General features: G+C 57.4%; 1 protein-coding gene across 1 annotated transcript in view; it reads left to right on the top strand.

Annotated features, from left to right (window-relative positions):
• Nucleotides 1-17526, top strand: part of NIBAN2 (niban apoptosis regulator 2) — a 51012-nt gene that overhangs the window by 14559 nt on the left and 18927 nt on the right. The window contains exon 2 of the mRNA XM_081236515.1: nt 16256-16386. Within this exon, the coding sequence (XP_081092641.1) occupies nt 16256-16386 (131 nt within the window). The remainder of the gene's footprint in view (nt 1-16255; nt 16387-17526) is intronic.

A 17526-nucleotide genomic window follows, 5' to 3' on the forward strand; every position in this document is an offset into this window, starting at 1 on the left:
CAGGCCCCAGCGCTCTTAACCCTGCATCACCTCCTGGAAATCTGGGCTTGGTATCTGTTATCACTGCCAGGGGAGACGGTGAGCCTGTCCCCACTCACCCTCACCTGACCCCCGGAGAAGCAGACACAGAACGTGGGCCTGTTGGCCGAGAGCAGAGTTTCCCATGAAGCACAGGTGGGGGGCATGCAGGCACCTGGAACAAGGAATGTGAAGCTGGCAGGGCCTCCCGGGAGATTTGCCCTTGTACCTTCCCTTCTGGGCCTGCTGGAGCCCGAGGAGACATGCAGCTGGTGACCCCGGGGTGGGGCAGGGCCTGTGTCCTTTGCTGGCTCAGGAGGGCAGCCCGCTGGAGTCTTGTTATTTGAATAAACTTTCCATCTTCTATCTGCATGAAGCCTCTCCATGCCGAGGGTCCCTGGCATTCCAGCCTGGGATTGGGTTTCCTTCTGGCCCAGCAGCTAGCACGTGAGTGAATTTTCACAGTGGCTCATCTTCCTTCTCCCTCCCTTCCTGGGCTGGTCTCCTTTTGCTGCTCCCTCCCTGCCTTGCGCCCTCTCCCTGCTCCCACCCCACTTCCCTCTGGACCCAGGGAGCCAGCACTGCAGGCAGCAGAGAGAGAGAGAGAGAGAGAGAGAGAGAGAGAGTGAGTGTGTGTGTGTGAGAGAGAGAGAGAGAGAGAGAGGGAGGGAGGGAGAGGGAGGGAGGGAGGGATAGAGCAATAGACAGGAAGATAGACAGATAGATGGGCAGGGGGATGGACAGGGGCAGGCAGCAGCTTGGGACGGAGGCTGCCTTGGACTTAGTGAGAAGGATGGTGTCAGAGGGCACTCGGCTAGTGAAATGTGCGGGATTTGTGTGTCTGTGTTTAGCCTTTTTTCTTTTTTTTTTTAAATTTATCTATTTTATTTTATTTATTTTTGGCTACGTTGGGTCTTTGTTGCTGAGCACAGGCTTTCTCTAGTTGGGCGAGTGGGGGCCACTCTTCATTGCGTTGTGTGGGCTTCTCATTGCGGTGGCTTCTCCCACTGTGGAGCACAGGCTCTCTAGGTGTGCCGGCTCAGTAGTTGTGGCGCACGGACTTATTTGCTCCGCGGCATGTGGGATCTTCCCAGACAAGGACTCGAACCTATGTACCCTGCATTGGCAGGCAGATTCCTAGCCACTGCGCCACCAGGGAAGTCCCTAGCCTTTTTTCCATTAGGCTTTGGCCAGAGTAACTGGCACTTATTAGTGATTGATTCTTATTAGAATGGCAGCTGACATTGATCGGGCTCTTACCAGCAGTCAGGCAGAGCGCCAAGCACTACTCACACATTCTCTTATTTGGTCCTCACAACAACTCTTTGAGGTGCATGCTGTTTTTACCCCCATTTTATGTATAAAGAAACTGAGGCTTGGGAAGTTCATGGTCAGTAGCAGAGCTGGGTCTGTCTGTGTTTTATCTTTTTTTTTTTTTTTTTTTTGGCCCAACCTCGTGGCATGCGGGATCTTGGTTCCCCGACCAGGGATCAAACCTGTGCCCCCTGCAGTGGAAGTGTGGAGTCTCCATCACTGGACCTCCAGGGAAGTCCCTGTCTGTTTGTGTTGTTACTGCTAACCTCTCTCCTGGGACAGAATCTTCTCCATAGCCTCCTTGCCAATTGGCCATCCAGCTTCTGCTTGTATACCTCCAGTGACAGGGAGCTCCCTACTCTCTAGGGGCCACCTGTCCCACCACTGGGCCCCTGAGATGGAAAGCCCCTTCTGGAGTCCTGTCTGCTGTGGGTGGGTCACTCGAGAACAGGCTCCATTTCGGCCGGGGCCTGGCTATGGCTGGCTTTCCACGGCATCTCTTTTCCTGAGACTTATCCAACTCTTTTGTTTTGGGAGTTGAGCTAGGTCCTCCCTTTTTTTTTCCCTTAACAGTCCTTACCTGGTACTCAGCCCTTTACAGCATCATTCGTCACATACTGAGCAAGCCTGAGCAAACTTGATGTTGAAACCACAGAGGTATTTTCATTAGCATTGATCTGGACGTCTTAGTCAATTCAATAAGGCAAGAAAAAAAGAGAGAGAGGTATAAATACAAGATACCAGGAAAGCAAGACACTGTGGTCCCGCCCTGGTGGAGTTCAAAGCACTTTCCCATCTAGCCTCGCCCTTGGCCTTGTCCACCCTGTGAGGCTACCTGTGGGAAGTGGAGGTTCAGAGAGACAAAGAAGTGGCCCAGCTGCAGTGCCGTGGAGCGGAGGGAGCTGTGGTCCACCGAGGTTTGGTGGCTTATGGTTTGTTGGGTGTTTGCTTTCTGAATCTTCATTGATGTTTCTCCGCCCACTTCTCCTTTCTGAATAGTTAACCTCTGAGGGACAAGGGCCCAGAAAGACTGGACCCCAAGTGTGTTACCTTCCCATCCTCTGAATGGCCTGCAGAGGGAGCGGGTAGCTGCTGTTTTGATTCCACTTTTCTGGTCCCCATTTCATGGCACGAAACACATCACAGAAAATTGCCAGTAGCACGGGTGGACACACTGTGGGACCCCTGAGCTTGTGAAAGACCCCACTGCCCACCTGACAACTCATCCCCCGGCCACCGACACTCGGGCAGGTGGAACTCCTTTCAGTTATTCAGGCATCATCATTGATAATACAAGCCCCACCTGCTCAGGCTCTGTGGCTTTACTCGTTTCATTGAATCCTTATGACAACCCGACGGGGGGCGCGGGCCAGGTACCATTGTTATTCCCATTTTTACAGCCCAGGAAACTGAAGTTCAGAGAGAATTAAGCCACGTCCAAAGTCCTACAGTCAGTGAGCAGCGGGGTTAGTATTTGAACTGAGATCAAATTCCAGAACCTTGACGCTACACTGTTCTGTGGAAGTGCCCTTCTCGACACAGGAAGGTACTCGGAGATGTTTGTGGAACAGATGAATATTTTCTCGCGTGTCTGAATCTGTGCAGTTCCTGTGTCTTCTGCTTGGCACGCTCTCCCTGCCCAAACCTCCTTCACCTTGCCAGCACCCTTTCATGTCTCGGGTGCCACCTCCTGCTGGAAGTTTTCCCCGATGCCGCGGGCTGGGTTAGCTGCCCCTCCTCTGGGTTCTTCTGCTGCTCCCAGCCCCATTGTAGGTTTTGTTGACAGTCTTGTCTCCCTCATTAGACAACAGGGAGTGGGTTTGTCTAACTCACTCCTGAATGCCCAGTGCCCCGTGGTTGATGAATGAATGAATGAGGGCTACACAAAACCTTTCTCGGCCAGCACGGTGGAGCCCCAGAGACCCTCACTTGTCCTTGGTGCTGCCCCCAGCTACCATTTTGGTTGATCCTGAGCTGACTGACACGGACGTGGATTTCAGGCTGTCCCCAGCGCCTTGCCTCCTGGTGGCTGGTGGGAGGGGCTGGGTGGTGATGCTGGCTGTCAGGCTGGTCATGGAGGAGGGGCTCAGGCAGCGAGTTCTGCCTGGGATCTCAGGGTCTAACTCTAGTCTGGGTGCTATGGGGAAAGTTGGCGGTAGGCTCTCAAACGGGTCCGGGCCTGTGGTGGGCACCCGCCAGCGTGAGGGTGCCGTGGCAGAGTGCCCTGGGCGCCCGGTCCAGCCTCAGCGCTCTGCACTGTGGGCGGAGAGCAGACGTGTATTGAGGGGCACCACGGCCTGGGGGCAGCTTTGACAGATGGCCAGGTTCCAGGCTGAGAGGGCTAAGGGCCACGTGAGCCTTATAAAGGTTCATGGCTGTGATCTTAACCATGCTCCAGTGGGCGTGGCAAGGAAGAAAAGAAGAGCACGCAGGTGAGGGGTGTTGCTGAGAAGTCAGTAGGAGAACAGGTGAGGGATGTTGCTGAGAAGTCAGTAGGAACGGGGATTGGGTGTGAGCGGGATGGAGGTTAGTGTTTATAAAATCACCGTCACAGATCAGCCGCCTCTGTGCCCGGCCTGATGACAACAGTCGTACAAGGGAGAAGCCGATTATCGCCAGTGCACGGAGGAGAATACTGAGGCTCAGAGCAAGGCACCGGACCACGGAGCTGGGGTTTGTTCTGTGTCTGTCGGGCTCCCAAGCCAGGGCTCTCTGGGGCAGGAGGATGGGGGAAGTGGAGCGGTGTGAGCAGTCTAAGGAGGCTGGTCCTGCAGGCTGCTTTCAACCTTCCTTTGCATGCTTCATGGCTCTGTTGGCCTGGGGTGTGGCCTTGGCTGTGGCAGGGCCTGGTGCAGGACACCAGCCTCTGGAGACTAGTGAGAGTGGAAGTGGCGCAGGGCAGGTGTGGGTGGGCCGGTCCTGCCCTGGGTTGGGGGTGCTGCAGGGGGGCCTTGGCGCCCTTTCTGCACCTGCCCCAGCTTGGGTCTGTGTTCCCAGGGAGCAGGCACTCCTGGGTCTGGGCTCCCAGAACAAGCCACCAACTGTCGGGTGCCCACAGCCGACACTGGGCTCTGCCAGGCGGGGAGGGAGGGGCTGGAGGGGATGAGAGGGCCTTTGTTTCCTTCTGTTTGTGTCAAGATGGGAATCGACTTCCTCCCACTAAGGCGGCCTCCTCGAGGTGTAAGGGCAGGGCAGCCCCTGGCGGGTGCGGGTCTGCAGTCTGCCTTTGGGGGTGGGGCATTTCCCTGGGCCTCCACTTCGCCCCCCCTTCCATCCCCCCCTTCCTCTGAGCACGCTCTCCCACCAGACCTGGGTCGCTGAGCCGTGGTTAAATATTTGCTAACCGAGAAGAGCTTTAAAGGCAGCTTTGTAAGGGATCCTGGCCGGCCCCTCCTGGTCCCCCTGCCTTGCCCCAAAGCTGCCTTCGTGCTGGGAGGCCCGGCTAGCCTCTACCCTGCTCAGCCTCCCTCCCAGGCCCCCGGGGCCGCCATTTTGGCATCCGAAACTGGGTGACCTCCCACCGCGGGTGGTTCATTCAGCACTCGTTTGTCGAGCACCCGGCTGGGCCAGACGTCAGCCTGGCGCTGGGTCTCTGTGTCACCACCGCCCCCCTGCCCCCCCCACAGACAGTCACGGTGGTTGCAAAAACCACCAAGGCTGTGGTGGTGGAGACTCCGGGGCACTGGACTTGTCCTGGCGGGGGTGGTCCTGAGGAGGTGACGTCCAAGCCTGGGGAGGAGGGGGAGGAGATGGCCAGGCGGAGAGGGTGGGCTCTGGGAGAGGGATCCAGGCCAGAGACCCCAAGACCAGAGGCAGTTTTTCCCACTGGGTGCTGAAGCCCCAGACTCCTCTCCCCAGGCTGCTCTCAGGAGGAGCTGGGCCACTGGCAAGGCTAGGGGGCCCTGGCTGCCTCTCCCCTACTCCCCCAGCCTTGGTTTCCCCATCTGTCCAATGGGGAGCTTGGACTTGATCTCAGAGTGCCCTTCCCAGGTCTGGTGGCCTGTTACCAGCGTATGTGCCTGGCCCATTAATGAGGGAACACGCTAGGGCAGGGATTCCACAGGTGCTAGAGGTTAAGATCACAGCCACGAACCTTTATAAGGCTCACGTGGCCCTTTGTTAGCAGCAAAACCAGCATCTCCTGAGGGTGCTTTGACTGTTAACGACAGAAGCTAACATCTCCCGAGGACCCCTAGTCACTGAGTGAGGAGGGAGGGGGAAACTATCACCTTATGCCCATTTTACAGACGAGGAAACTAAGGCCCAGAGAGGCCATTCTGAGCCCCGGGTTTGCTTCTTGCCTCGAGCTTGGCCCCAGAACACACCTGCCTCTGTGAGAAACCCACTCTCCTCTCCCAGGGCTGGTGCCGCGCTGGGCTCCTGGGATACAGACGTGACCGAGATGCCACCCTGACCTGGGAGCTGCCAGGCGAGTTTGGAAATGTTGCCAGAGAGTCAACAGGGACTCCTGACTTGTGACTTGCACAGTTCTAGGTACTGGGGTAGAGTGGTGAACAGAGGCTGGCTTGGCTTCATGTCCTGGTTTTGCTCTTGCCTGTGTGATGTTGGGGAAATCACTTCACGTTTCTGAGCCTCCGTTTCCTCATCTATAAGTGGGTTTAACAATAAATCTGGGTGAGGGTTGAATGAAATAATGTTGACGATAATTGCTAACATAGATGGGAGCTGCCTTCGTGCCTGCCATTGGGCTAAATGTTACATGCATTAGCTCATGCCCCACTTATTATTATAATTACGTGCAAATGGGAAACTGCAAAGCATTGTGTTGGAGGAGATGATGTCTGAGTAGGGCCCTGAAGTCTGGCTAAGAGTTTGAACTGTGGAAAAGAGGGGGAAGGGAGCTTCAGGCAGAGGGCACAGCACAAGTGAAAGCGTGGAGGTGGGAAGGTGGGACATTGTGGGGGGAGGGAGGGATTTGGCGTGATGTGTTTGCGGGCGGCAGTGGGCCAGGCCCCGTGGCAGGTGCTGAGAATTCGGTGATGGATGAGCCTTGGTCTCTGGGGTCCAGCGAGATCCTTTATAAAGCACTTCGCGTGACTGTCTCCGGTATGTTTCCACCGCCCAGAGAGCCTGGGTTCGAGTCCCAGCTTGGATTTGGGGTTCTCCACTTGACAGCTGGCTGGCCTCGGACAAGCCACTGGGCCTCACAACTTCTGTGTCCTCAGTGGGGGTGATGCCTGTACCCACTTCCTAGGGCTGTTGCCAGGGCTCAAAGTGTGGCAAATCCCCCTGCAGGGTACTGGGCGTCACCAGCCGGCATTTTGCCTCACCAGCTGTGTGAGGCCGGCTAGGCTCCTTAGCTGCCCCATGCTTCTGTTTCCCCCTCTGTCCTCGGGGGTGATGAGGACCCTCCTTCTCGGGGCTGTCTTGATGTCCCACTTGAAGCACGGAGCTGGCGCACCATCAGGTGTCCATTGTTACCGGGCCTTGGCATGCTGGGGGCTGCTGGATTACAGAGTGAGGCTTTTCCTTGTTCATAACTGGCTCCAGGGAAGGGGTGACCCAGCAGAGGGTCCCTGCGGGGCACCTGAGGCCGGCAGGGAGGAAGGACAGCATGGTGCACGTTCTCGTGGCCCCGGGACCCAGCCGCGGCCCCGGCTTGGGCATCCCTTTCTGTGGTGAGGAATCTCTGGGGCGGGTGCGGAGCTGTGCTGCTCAGTGTGGGCGGCGGCTCCCCACCGGGGCGGGGCGGGGTCCCTGGCTCAGGACCTCTGCCTCTGGCCTCTCGCTCCGGGCTTCCTTCCTGTTCCTCCTTTGTGCCAGGTCCTGTCCCAGATGTGGTGGGTACTGCCTGGGGGTATGAGACAGGGCACAGGCCTTACCCACTGTGCAATCACGGGAGGGGGGGAGGTCCCACCCAGCCTGGGGACCTCCCGGGGGAAGGGATGGTGCAGTGGAGAGTGAGAAGGGATGGGTGTCCCTGACCCGGAGGGACCCCACAGGGAGGAAGGGCACCCAGGAGTCTGCGGGCACGCCGAGGAGCTTGATCTTTGTCCTAAAGGCAGTGGGAACCATGGAAATTTTTGAGCAGGGGAGATTCAGGGTGAGAGCTGTAACAAAAAGATCCCCGTGGTTCCTGTGTGTGGGAAGGATTAGAGGGAAACGGGAGCCGAGGGGGTAGAAATTTGGAGACTGTGGCAGGGGTAAGATGGGAGGGGCCTGGTGTGGAGGTGGGCTGAGCTGTACTGGCCTCTCGACCCACCCCTGGGCAGCTAGGACACCCACCTCACCCTGATGGCCTTGCTCTGGGGAGCAGGACACGGCTGGGGTGGGAATCCTCTTGGCTCCAGAAGTCGGATGACCCTGGATCAGTCCCTTGCCCTCGCTGGGTGCTGTCCCCCTTATGGACAAGGACTGGCCCAGCTGTCGTGTCCCCTCCTGGCTCTGCAGGGTTCCAGCTGCTGGTTCAGGCTCTTCTCACGGGTGCGCTGCCAGTCCTCCTCTCCTGCTGGCTGATGGGGCCTGTCATTCCCCGCCTTCTGCCAGCTTCCCCCCTCCGGATTACAGGTCCTGAGCAGGAGCCCCGTCGGCCTTTCTGCTGGCGGCCACCCACAGGGCCAGTGCTGTGGGGCGCCCCAGGGGCTGGCAGTCTGGAAGGTGGAGGTGAGATGCATTTGCCCAAACTTTTGTTCCCTGTTAACACTCAGATTGTTCTGGGTCCATATAATTTATAAGCTGTGTGTCCTTGGAGGAATCACTTAAACTCTCTGAATTTCAGTTTTCTTCTGTGTAAAGTGGGGACAACACATAGAGTAACTCCATGTAATGTGTAGTGCCATTGTGGGTCCAGAGGAGCTGCTGAGCAAGTGGCTGTTGCTGTTACGTGTTAGTAGTAATAATAGGGGGTGTTGAGCAGAAAGGCCCTGGGCCGGGCACTGAGGGCTGGCATGCCGACCCAGCTCTGTCAGGACATGCTGTGTGACCCTAGGAGAGTGTCACCACTGCTCTGGACCTCAAGCTTCCCTGGCTGTGCCAGGCAGGTGATGGAGATGGTGGTACTTCGGACAACTCTGTGACACAGGGAAACTCAGTCCCTACCCCCACTCTGCCTCTGCTGTCCCTTTGGCTCTGGGGTGGGTGGGGTTGGTATCGCCGGTCGCCTCCCCCACCTTCCTGTCCCGGGCCTGCTCCCCCGGGCTCTGGGAACCAGGCAGGCCGGTTGTGGCCCTGCCCCACTCTACAGGGTGCTGCCCTCCTGGTTTCAGTCGGCAAATCTCTCAGCCCTGAAACGGGGCCGGGCTCGTGGGTGAGGTATGTCCCTGGAGCCCACTGGAGGGACCGGATGAGCCAGGGATGGGTCTGGCACAGTGCCCTCAGCTCGGGCCAATCCAGGGCCGGGACCAGCGTGAAGCCCCCATGGTTGGCACAGGGCTGATGTGATCTTGCCTGGAGAGCGTCCTCTTCGTCTTGGTGCCTTGTCAGTGTAGAGGGGCTCCCAGACCTGGGCTCAGATCCTGCCTCTGCTGCTTCCCGGCTGAGGGACTTGGCAGTTCTCTGGGGCTCCGTCTCCGCGCCTTAAACATTCCTCCAATTCAGACACCACCTGCCCCAGGGCTGAGTTGAGGATTGGGGGCGATGATCGAGGTAAGAGGCTTAGCACAGGTATGGCGTGTGCTGGGCTTGGGAGGGCCATGAGAAGGCAAAGCATCTCCTCAGCTTGGCACTGGAGGCTCTCGGAAGGTACCTTTCTGGGCCCTTTCTCCGAGGACCTCTGCACTCCTTCCTCCCATCCTCAGCTCAGCAAGCCCCTTCTCTCTGAGCACAGCGGCCCCCAGAGTAACCAGGGGACTTCAGGCCACCTTGGGGCCTCCCCAGTTCTTGACCGGCCCCCGCTCTCTGAGTGCAGGAAGTAGTGTGATCCTTAACTTGTCAGTTTGGAAAATCAGAGATGAACATTCTTCTGGCTGCCTTGCCCGCTGGTGGTGCTGGTCCTGGGGTTGGGCCGGGGCAGGCCAGGGTTTGCGCCACCTGTTTCAAGGGCCTCTCCCTGGGTTAGAGGAACCTTAGACAAGAGGCACTTTACAGGAGCCCCCATTAGCAGCATGCCTCCTTGCCAGGGTGACGTGCATTATGCTAGTTAGCCACTGATCTTCTTAGAACCTGAGCAGGCAGATACTGTTGTGCTGTTTTGCAGAGGGGGAAACAGAGGCCCAGAGAAGGGAAGTACCTTGGCCGAGGTCACACAGCTAGTTGGTAGCAGAGCTGGAACTTGAGCCCAGAGCCTGAATGCCCAGTGGAGACGGTGCCGTGTTTGCAAGTGGGGGTGATGCTGGGTCTTGCTGCACTGCCCATCCCCAGTTCTTCTGTCCAGCCCGAGGGGGGCTGTGGTCAGCTTCTACTCAGAGCTGACTCACCAGCAGCTCAGAAATGGTGCTGAGGGCTTCCCTGGTGGCACAGTGGTTGAGAATCCGCCTGCCAATGCAGGGGACATGGGTTCGAGCCCTGGTCCGGGAAGATCCCACATGCCGCGGAGCAACTAAGCCCGTGCCCTACAACTACTGAGCCCACGTGCCGCAATTACTGAAGCCCATGCGCCTAGAGCCCGTGCTCCACAACGAGAGAAGCCACCGCAATGAGAAGCCTGCGCACTGCAACGAAGGGTAGCGCCCACTCGCCACAACTAGAGAAAGCCTGCGCACAACAACAAAAGACCCAACATGGCCAAAAATAAATAAATAAAATTAATAAATTTAAAAAAAAAAAGAAGAAGAAATGGTGCTGAGGCCAGCATCCCAGTCAGCTCCTGGGGCGAGCCCAGTACTGATTAGATCATCTTTGAGATTTTAGATCAGCTGAGCCAATAGGGACCCACCCACCCATTTTGCAAGTAGGAAGACTGAGGTCCACAGAAGATTGACAAATGAGGACCCAGTAGGAGTGAAGTTTCCCTGCCAGCTCCGACCAGGTAGGGGCTGGAGAGCCCAGACTTCAGTCTTGGCTCTTAGCCACCAGCTGTGTGACCTTGGGAAAGTCATTTTGCCTTTCTGAACCTCGGTTTCCTCATCTGTAGAATGGGGATTGTAAAGCCTGTGTTGCCTGCCTCTAGGGAACAGGCAGAGATCCAGCAAGAAAGTGTAGGGCAGAGCCTTGGAAACTGTTGGGAATGAAGAGGCTTTACGAGGTGGGGGAAGGTTTAGGCTTTGATGTGAGACTAGGTTTGAAACCCACCTCTTTCCCCTTTTAGGCTGAGTGTCTTTTTTTTTTTTTTTTTTTTTTTGGCTGTGCTGCACTTACCGGATTTTAGTTCCCCAACTAGGGATCAAAGTGGGGCCCTCAGCAGTGAGAGTGTGTAGTCCTAACCACTGGACCGCCAGGGAATTCCCTAGGCTAAGTGTCTTTCAGAAGGTCTCCAAGTCACCCTGAGCCTCAGTTTCCTTATCTATAAAGTGGGGGTGACAATCTATCAGCATTACCTGAGCTGTTGAACAGACACAAGTCCTCAGTGGAAAGGCACCCCAGTCAACTCTGGGAGTTAGTTCTGGGGGCAGAGTCAGGAAGACTGGCTGGTAAGGAGGCCCCTCTGGGTCACCCTTGATGGCCCCAAAGGGTACAGGCTTTGGAGACATGGTTCCAGTCATCTGGCGGGCCGAGCCATCCTAAGAACCAGAGATACAGATGCAAGATCCCTTATTCAACCAGCTCAACAAAAGACTCCAAAACAGCCCCTGGGGCGGCGGGCAGAGAGAGAGAGAGAGAATGAGAGAGAGAGAGAGAGAGAGTGAGAGTGAGTGAGTGTGTGTGTGTGTGTGTGTGTGTGTGTCGGGCCCTGCGTCTGAGTGGGATGAGCTTACCTCCTAATTCTGCAGCATATACTGGCAAAGGGGCACAAGAGGGGCCAGCGATCAGTTCTGGGCTCTCACAGAGGCTGAAGATTATGCCAAGGGAGCCCCACCAGGATCAGGTGGGAACCTGGGTTCCTGCATGGTCCTTGCACCGGTCCAGGTGTTCCCGCCCCCTTACCTTGTCTGTGCAGTTCCTTCCTCCTGGGGAGCGCTCCCTTTTTCAGGTCTTTGATGAAGACCTACCGATCCTTATCATTATTATTATTTTGCAATTCTCTTCCTGCTTCTTTTAAAAAAAAAAGTCTTTATTGCATTTTTTCAAACTATGAAAGTTATGCCTGCTAATAAAACTTTCAAACAGGGGCTTCCCTGGTGGCACAGTGGTTGAGAGTCTGCCTGCCGATGCAGGGGACAGGGGTTCGTGCCCCGGTCCGGGAAGATCCCACATGCGCTGAGCGGCTGGACCCGTGAGCCATGGCCGCTGAGCCTGTGCGTCCGGAGCCTGTGCTCCGCAACGGGAGAGGCCACATCAGTGAGAGGCCCGCGTACCACCAAAAAAAGAAAAAAAAACTTTCAAACAGTCCTTACTATTGTTACAAGCTGAGCATGATGGTTGTGATTAGTAGTAACATTTATGGAGGTCCTGAACTGGACCCACCAGTTATGCCCATTTTACAGATGGGGAACTTGAGGTTCTGAGAGAGCTAGGCAGCTTGTGGGGCTGGGTCTTCAGAACTGGGGTTCTGACCTCAGTGCCTGGGGCTGGAGGGCAGGCTCCGTCAGTACCCACCTACCTTCTTATCCTAGAGCATCTGGGTCTGAGTGCAGGAAAGGAGGGAGGATGTGTGACAAAGTGTGGAGGGTGGGTGAGGCCGGCGCTCATCCTCAGACTGCTCCAGCCCAGCATCTCTCCGTAGCTCCCAGCAGCAACTGCATCGCTCCAACTAGCCAGGGCCTCCCAGTTCCCGGGCCAGGGACCCCTGTGGTCGACCCTGCCTCTGGACATGGGCCACAACCTACTTATCCTCTTCCCGCTGCGAGGAGGGATGCCCTGTGGGGCCCTGTGGACAGTGGTCAGAGCCGGGACCAGGAGGGGGTCAGCAGGCTGTGACTAGAACCCCGACTGCCTTGGTCTGGCTCTGTGGCCTCAGGTGAGCCCCTCACCCTCTCTGGCTCACAGTCCCCTTTGGGCTGATGAGGCCCCGAATCCCTGGCATGTGGTGTCTCCCGAAGCCTTGGGAAGAGGCAGGAAGAGCTGGTACAGGTAGGTGTGGAGGAGAGAGGGGCGCCTGAGGCCTCGGGGACCCCCCGTGGACACCCAGGCAGGGCTGCGTGGTGGGATTTGAGTCAATAAACCCCTCTGGCAGCTCCAGGGAGATCGCCGCTGCAGGGTGGCAAGGAGGGAGAGAGTGGGGTGCTGAGCAGGCCTTGCAGGGAGGGGGCTGCCTGGGCCGTGGCCCCCGAGCTCAGCAGGCAGGAGCTGCCTCTCCAGGGCTGCAGTGCCGCCTGCACCCTCCTCCGCAGCGTCCGGCCAGAGAGGCTGCTGGGGGACTCTGTTCGGGGCTCCTCCTCTGGGAGCCCTTTGCTCCTGGAGGGGACTGGACCCCCTCCCCCACCTGCCTCTCCGAGGGCTTTCCAGCCCTGACCCCTAGGCCCCCCTGCACAGCCCCCCGAGTCCTCATCCTCTGTCTTCCTGTGGCACTTCCTCTGTACCAGCACGTGGCAGTTCCTCCCAAGTTGTCTTAGGACATCTCTCAAGAATGTGCTCCGGGCTGCCAAGAAGCCATCCCGTGGCCCTCTTCCCTCACCGTCTTCCCTTTCCAGCATTCTCTCTGCTGCCAAACCTCAGCTGAGCTACCCAGTTCCCTGGCGCTGCCGGGACCCTCCTCCTATAGCCCCTAACCTCTCAGCCGGCGGGCGGGCGGCAGCGTCCGCAGCCCCTGGGGCGTGGCGTGGAGTGGGCACTCAGGAACCGCTTGCTGAGTGGGCAGCCCCCTTGCTCAGCCCCTGTGTGTGCCAGGCCCGCCCTCCCGGGCTTTGCACTCAGTCCTTAGATAGAGGCCAGCCTCCCTCCCTATCCCAATCCATTCGGCTCCCAGGTTGGAGGGCAGATTTGGGTACTGAGAGACCCCACACTGTCTGATCTGTTTGGTTCTGGAATCTCAGGTAGCAAAGAGTTTATCTGAAAGCAGGTCCAGGTCTATACGGCTCTCGAGTTTGGGTAGCAAGGCATGCCTGGGATGGCGGTCGGCTGAAATCAGGGCTGCCGCAGTCTGTCTGGGGGTGCAGCGCCCACAGGGCTGACTTCTCGTTTCCTACTCCTTCGAGTGAGGCAACCCATATTTCTGCCTGTACCCTCTCCCCCCCTCCACCCTCTGCCGGGTGACTTCTCCTCTCCCACTCCTCGCGCCCTCTACTTCTGGACCCTGGTCCCACAGCACCCCTTGGCTAACTCTTCTGCATCCCAGCGTGAGAGGTCAAGGATGAATTTCCTTCTTGCCTGATACTTTGCTCCTCTCAGCCTGGATGCATCAGGCCTGTCCGTCTCACCTTCATTTTCTGTCTCCATCTGGGTCACCTCGTTCTCTGTTTCACTTCCTCGGCCTCCCCTGGCTTCCTCTTCAACCCACAGCCCTGCCCATCGTGGGCCTTGGTGTGCCCCTCGACGGGGCGATGCCTGGGCCTTCTGGCTGGGCCCTCCCCTGCCAGGACGTGATGCCTGGGCTCCGCTGACCCGGCAGCTGAGAACATGCTGTGAGTCGGACAGACCTGGGTTTGAGTGCCGACACAGGATGGCAGCTTCCTCCCGGGCCTGGCTTCCCATGCATCAGGGCATATTCTAGCCCTTCTGGAAACAACGCTGTGTCTGAGGCTGGGTGCATCAGGGCTGAGTCAGGCATCCTAGAGCTGTTGCTGAAGGACCCTTGAGATCCGAGGGCCAAGCCTCCCCATCCTGCGTGCTGGGAGAGTGCCCACTGGCTGTCCGGCTGTTTGCGGCAGAGCTGGGGCAAAACCCTGGGCTGGAGGCTGAGAACCTGGCTCTCCAGTGCTGGGTCTGCAAGCCTCCTCATCCTTAAAATGGGAAAACAATAGCACTGACTCCCTAGGGTTTTTGTGAAGATGCTTTTAGATCCTGCATGTGAAACTTGCCCACCCACTGGCTTGGGTTAGCACTCAATAAAAGGGAGCGATTATGATGACGATTACAATATTGCTGTTGTCTACGGTCCTGTTTTCTCTGTTTGGCTCCAGTGCGTTACCCCGTCTTCCCCCACCTCCCAACCCCCAGCCCGCCTCATCATTTTTCAAAACAATTCCCGTGGTGTTTGAGAGAGTTCTGGTGGTTTATAGTTTTTAAGAAATAGGCATTCAAAGCAAACTCCTCATTTGTTCTCCCCTCCCTCCCCCCAAACAGAATCTGAACAGACATGAGCTCATTCCAGGAAAGGGGGGCACAGGCCTGTGGAGAGGGACCCACAGGCTGAGCTGCCTCTGGAAGGAGTGGAGGGGGTGGGCCTGCCCGAGACCCTAGGTGTGGGATGTGGCACCTGCTCTCAGCCTTCCTCCGCAGCCACCACCTCCTGGCTGGGCCCCAGGACTGCATTCCAGTTTTGCCACTCAACTAGCTGTGTGACCTTGTGCCAGTGACTTAACCTCTCTGAGTCTCGGTGTCCTCTGTAACTTGGGATAACACCAGCTGTACCCCGTAGAGCTGTTGAGAGGATTAAATGAAATGCTGTCCTGGCTGGGTGCCCTCGGTATCCAGAGGCCACCCATGGGAGGGGCGGCATCACATCAGCCCCTTCTCCTCTGAGAAAGGAACAGGTCTTTGGAACCTGGAATCCAAGACTGTCCAAGGTGGTAGGGCCTGTCCATTATCGAGTCTGGTCCTCACAGTGTGCAGGGGGAAACTGAGGCCCAGAGAGGGGAGCCGCACAGTGGGTCAGCACGAACCCCAGGTCAGGACTCGAGCTGCAGCTACTCAGGACCGGGAAGCCTTGCCCAAGGAGAAGGCGCCCTCGGCGTGGGTTACAGCCCTCTCTGGATCTCAGTTTCTTCATCTGTAAATGGGGATGCCCAGGCAGCATGTGCTGGGCCTGCTCTGGCGCCCCAGTACTCTCCTTCTCTGTTCAGAAACTGCTTTAGCCGAAGAGAGAAGCAAACAGCCAGTGAAAGCAAAGGGGTTGTTAACTTGGTAGATGAGTTGATTTTAGAATGTTTATTTTTTTATTGTGAAAAGAATCATGCTCATAAAATAGTTGAAATGCTATACAAGTGAATAAAGCAGAAAATGAAATTTGTTCTCTGCTTCTCATTCCCACACCCGGATGCGCCGCCCTTAACCGCCTGGAGTGCTGCCTTCTGGGACCTCTTTCTGGAGGTCTCCAAGCATAAATAACTCATCCGCACATACAGGAATAATTTTAAATGAGATGATGTTCAGTGTGGGATTCTGTAGCACTGTTTTCTTTACGTGGCAGAGTACGGACACCTTCCCTTTGCTGGTACCTGTACTTAGGTCCCCTTCATCTTCTGACCGTCCTGGGTGAACTGCTAGGTATTGAATCATTCCCCGCGTGCACACTTGGCTTGTTTCTGGTGATTTCTGGTGCATAGATGCCTGCTGTCCTTGTGTGAGTTCTGTGGGCTGGGTTCCTACAGGAGCAAGTACGGCATCAAAGGGCACCCATGCACCCTTGGAACTGTGCACGCAGCTGTGGTCCCCCTCCAAAAAGACCGTCCCAACTCCCCACTGCCCCAGATATGGTTAAGGTGCCTGTTCTCGTCCTGGCTGGTCCTGGCTGGTCTGACAGGGGAAAACGGAATCTTGGTTCCGCTTGCGTTTGTTCACTGGCTGGTGAGGCCAAGTGTCTTTTCACATGTCTGTTGGTTTCTCGTGTCTTTGGTGGTTTCTCTGTCAGGGTCATTGCCCCTTTCCCCGCCCAGAAGCTCACCCACGTGTGTGTGGGAAATGCACCACCCCTACCAGGAATGCAGTGCAGATGCGGACAATTTTATGAACTGGGATTTGGGGCAAGGTAGGTGCCCCTCCCTGGGGCAGGGTTGCTGCCCGGAAACAACTGCACCAACCTCATGGCCCCTTTGTCCCTCCCTTTCAGAGAAAACCGGGAAGATCCTGACGGAGTTCCTCCGCTTCTACGAGGACCAGTATGGTGTCGCCCTCTTCAACAGCATGCGACATGAGATCGAGGGCACCGGGGCACCACAGGCCCAGCTGCTCTGGCGCAAGGTGAGAGGTGCTGGGCCAGGGGCAGGGCGGCCTCCGTGGCCTCGGTTTCCCGTTGTTGCTGGGTGGTCTCTAAGGGCCGCACCCGGCTTCTGAATAGGCAGGTGACCTGGTGGTGGTGTCGAGGCCCCTTTAGCACCGTGGGCAACTCCCCCGGGCCAGCCCCTCTGTCAGCAGAGCTGGGGCTCTGAGTCATCTTGACAGGCCTGGTCCAAGCCCAGCTCCTTCTCTTACGCTCTGTGTGCCCGCGAGCTATTACCTCACCTGTGGAGCCTCATGTACTCATCTGTAAACCCGGATGAACACACCTCCCGAACCTGGTGGCTGTGAGGATTAGAGGTTTGTCGGCTGGGCGCCTGGGGCTGGGCGGGTGCTGGCTGACACTCATCATCCCTGGCCTTGTCATTATCCTATTATCAGTGGTAGGATTATGTTTGCACCGTAAATATTTGTCCAGTGAGGACTGGAAGCTGCCTGGCTCCAGCCTGGGCGGACGAGGTGGAGAGCCTCCTGGGGAGGGGATCCTGTGGTCGGCCCTGGCATGGGGCTGGGGGTGGGAGTGGTGCCGAGGAAGTGAGGGACTAGCCGGGGCACTGGTGGGGCTCAGGGTTCCCAGCTGGAAGCCGCCAGGCCTGGGTCTGAGCACTTGGGGTGAGAGGCCAACCCTTGCTCCTCTGGGGTTGCTGCAGGGGCCCTGTGTCAGCCCGGGGAAGTCCTGTTTGAGGGCACTGCACGTCCATTACTTGGGTCATTCCCTTTCAGTGACCTTCACCCTCTGCCTACTGGATGTCCGGGCAGGTGGCAGAGGGAGGGGTGATGAGGAGGAGGGGTGCCAGCCCCCCTCCTCTGCAGGTGGCCCGGCCCTGGAGTGGCTGAGTGGCAGCCCAGAGGCTACTTATTCCTGGCTGGTGGTCCCTGGCAGAGCGCCCAGCAGCTTCTCTCTGGGGATCAGACTGGTCAGCCAGCCAACCCCAGTGCCTGGGGCTCGGGGCATTCGTGGCTGAATTCCATGGTTGGTGGGCTGTGAAGTCACCCTTGCTCACCTCGCCACAGCTTCCGCCCCCAGTCCTGTCGCCTTCATTGGGGCTGCCCGGGTCATCCTGTGATCAGGCTTCGAGGGGCCGGGGGCAGTGCCGTAGCTGA

This window comes from Mesoplodon bidens (genome assembly GCF_964165515.1).
Source record: "Mesoplodon bidens genome assembly, chromosome: 6".
Taxonomy (NCBI): Eukaryota; Metazoa; Chordata; class Mammalia; order Artiodactyla; family Ziphiidae; genus Mesoplodon; species Mesoplodon bidens.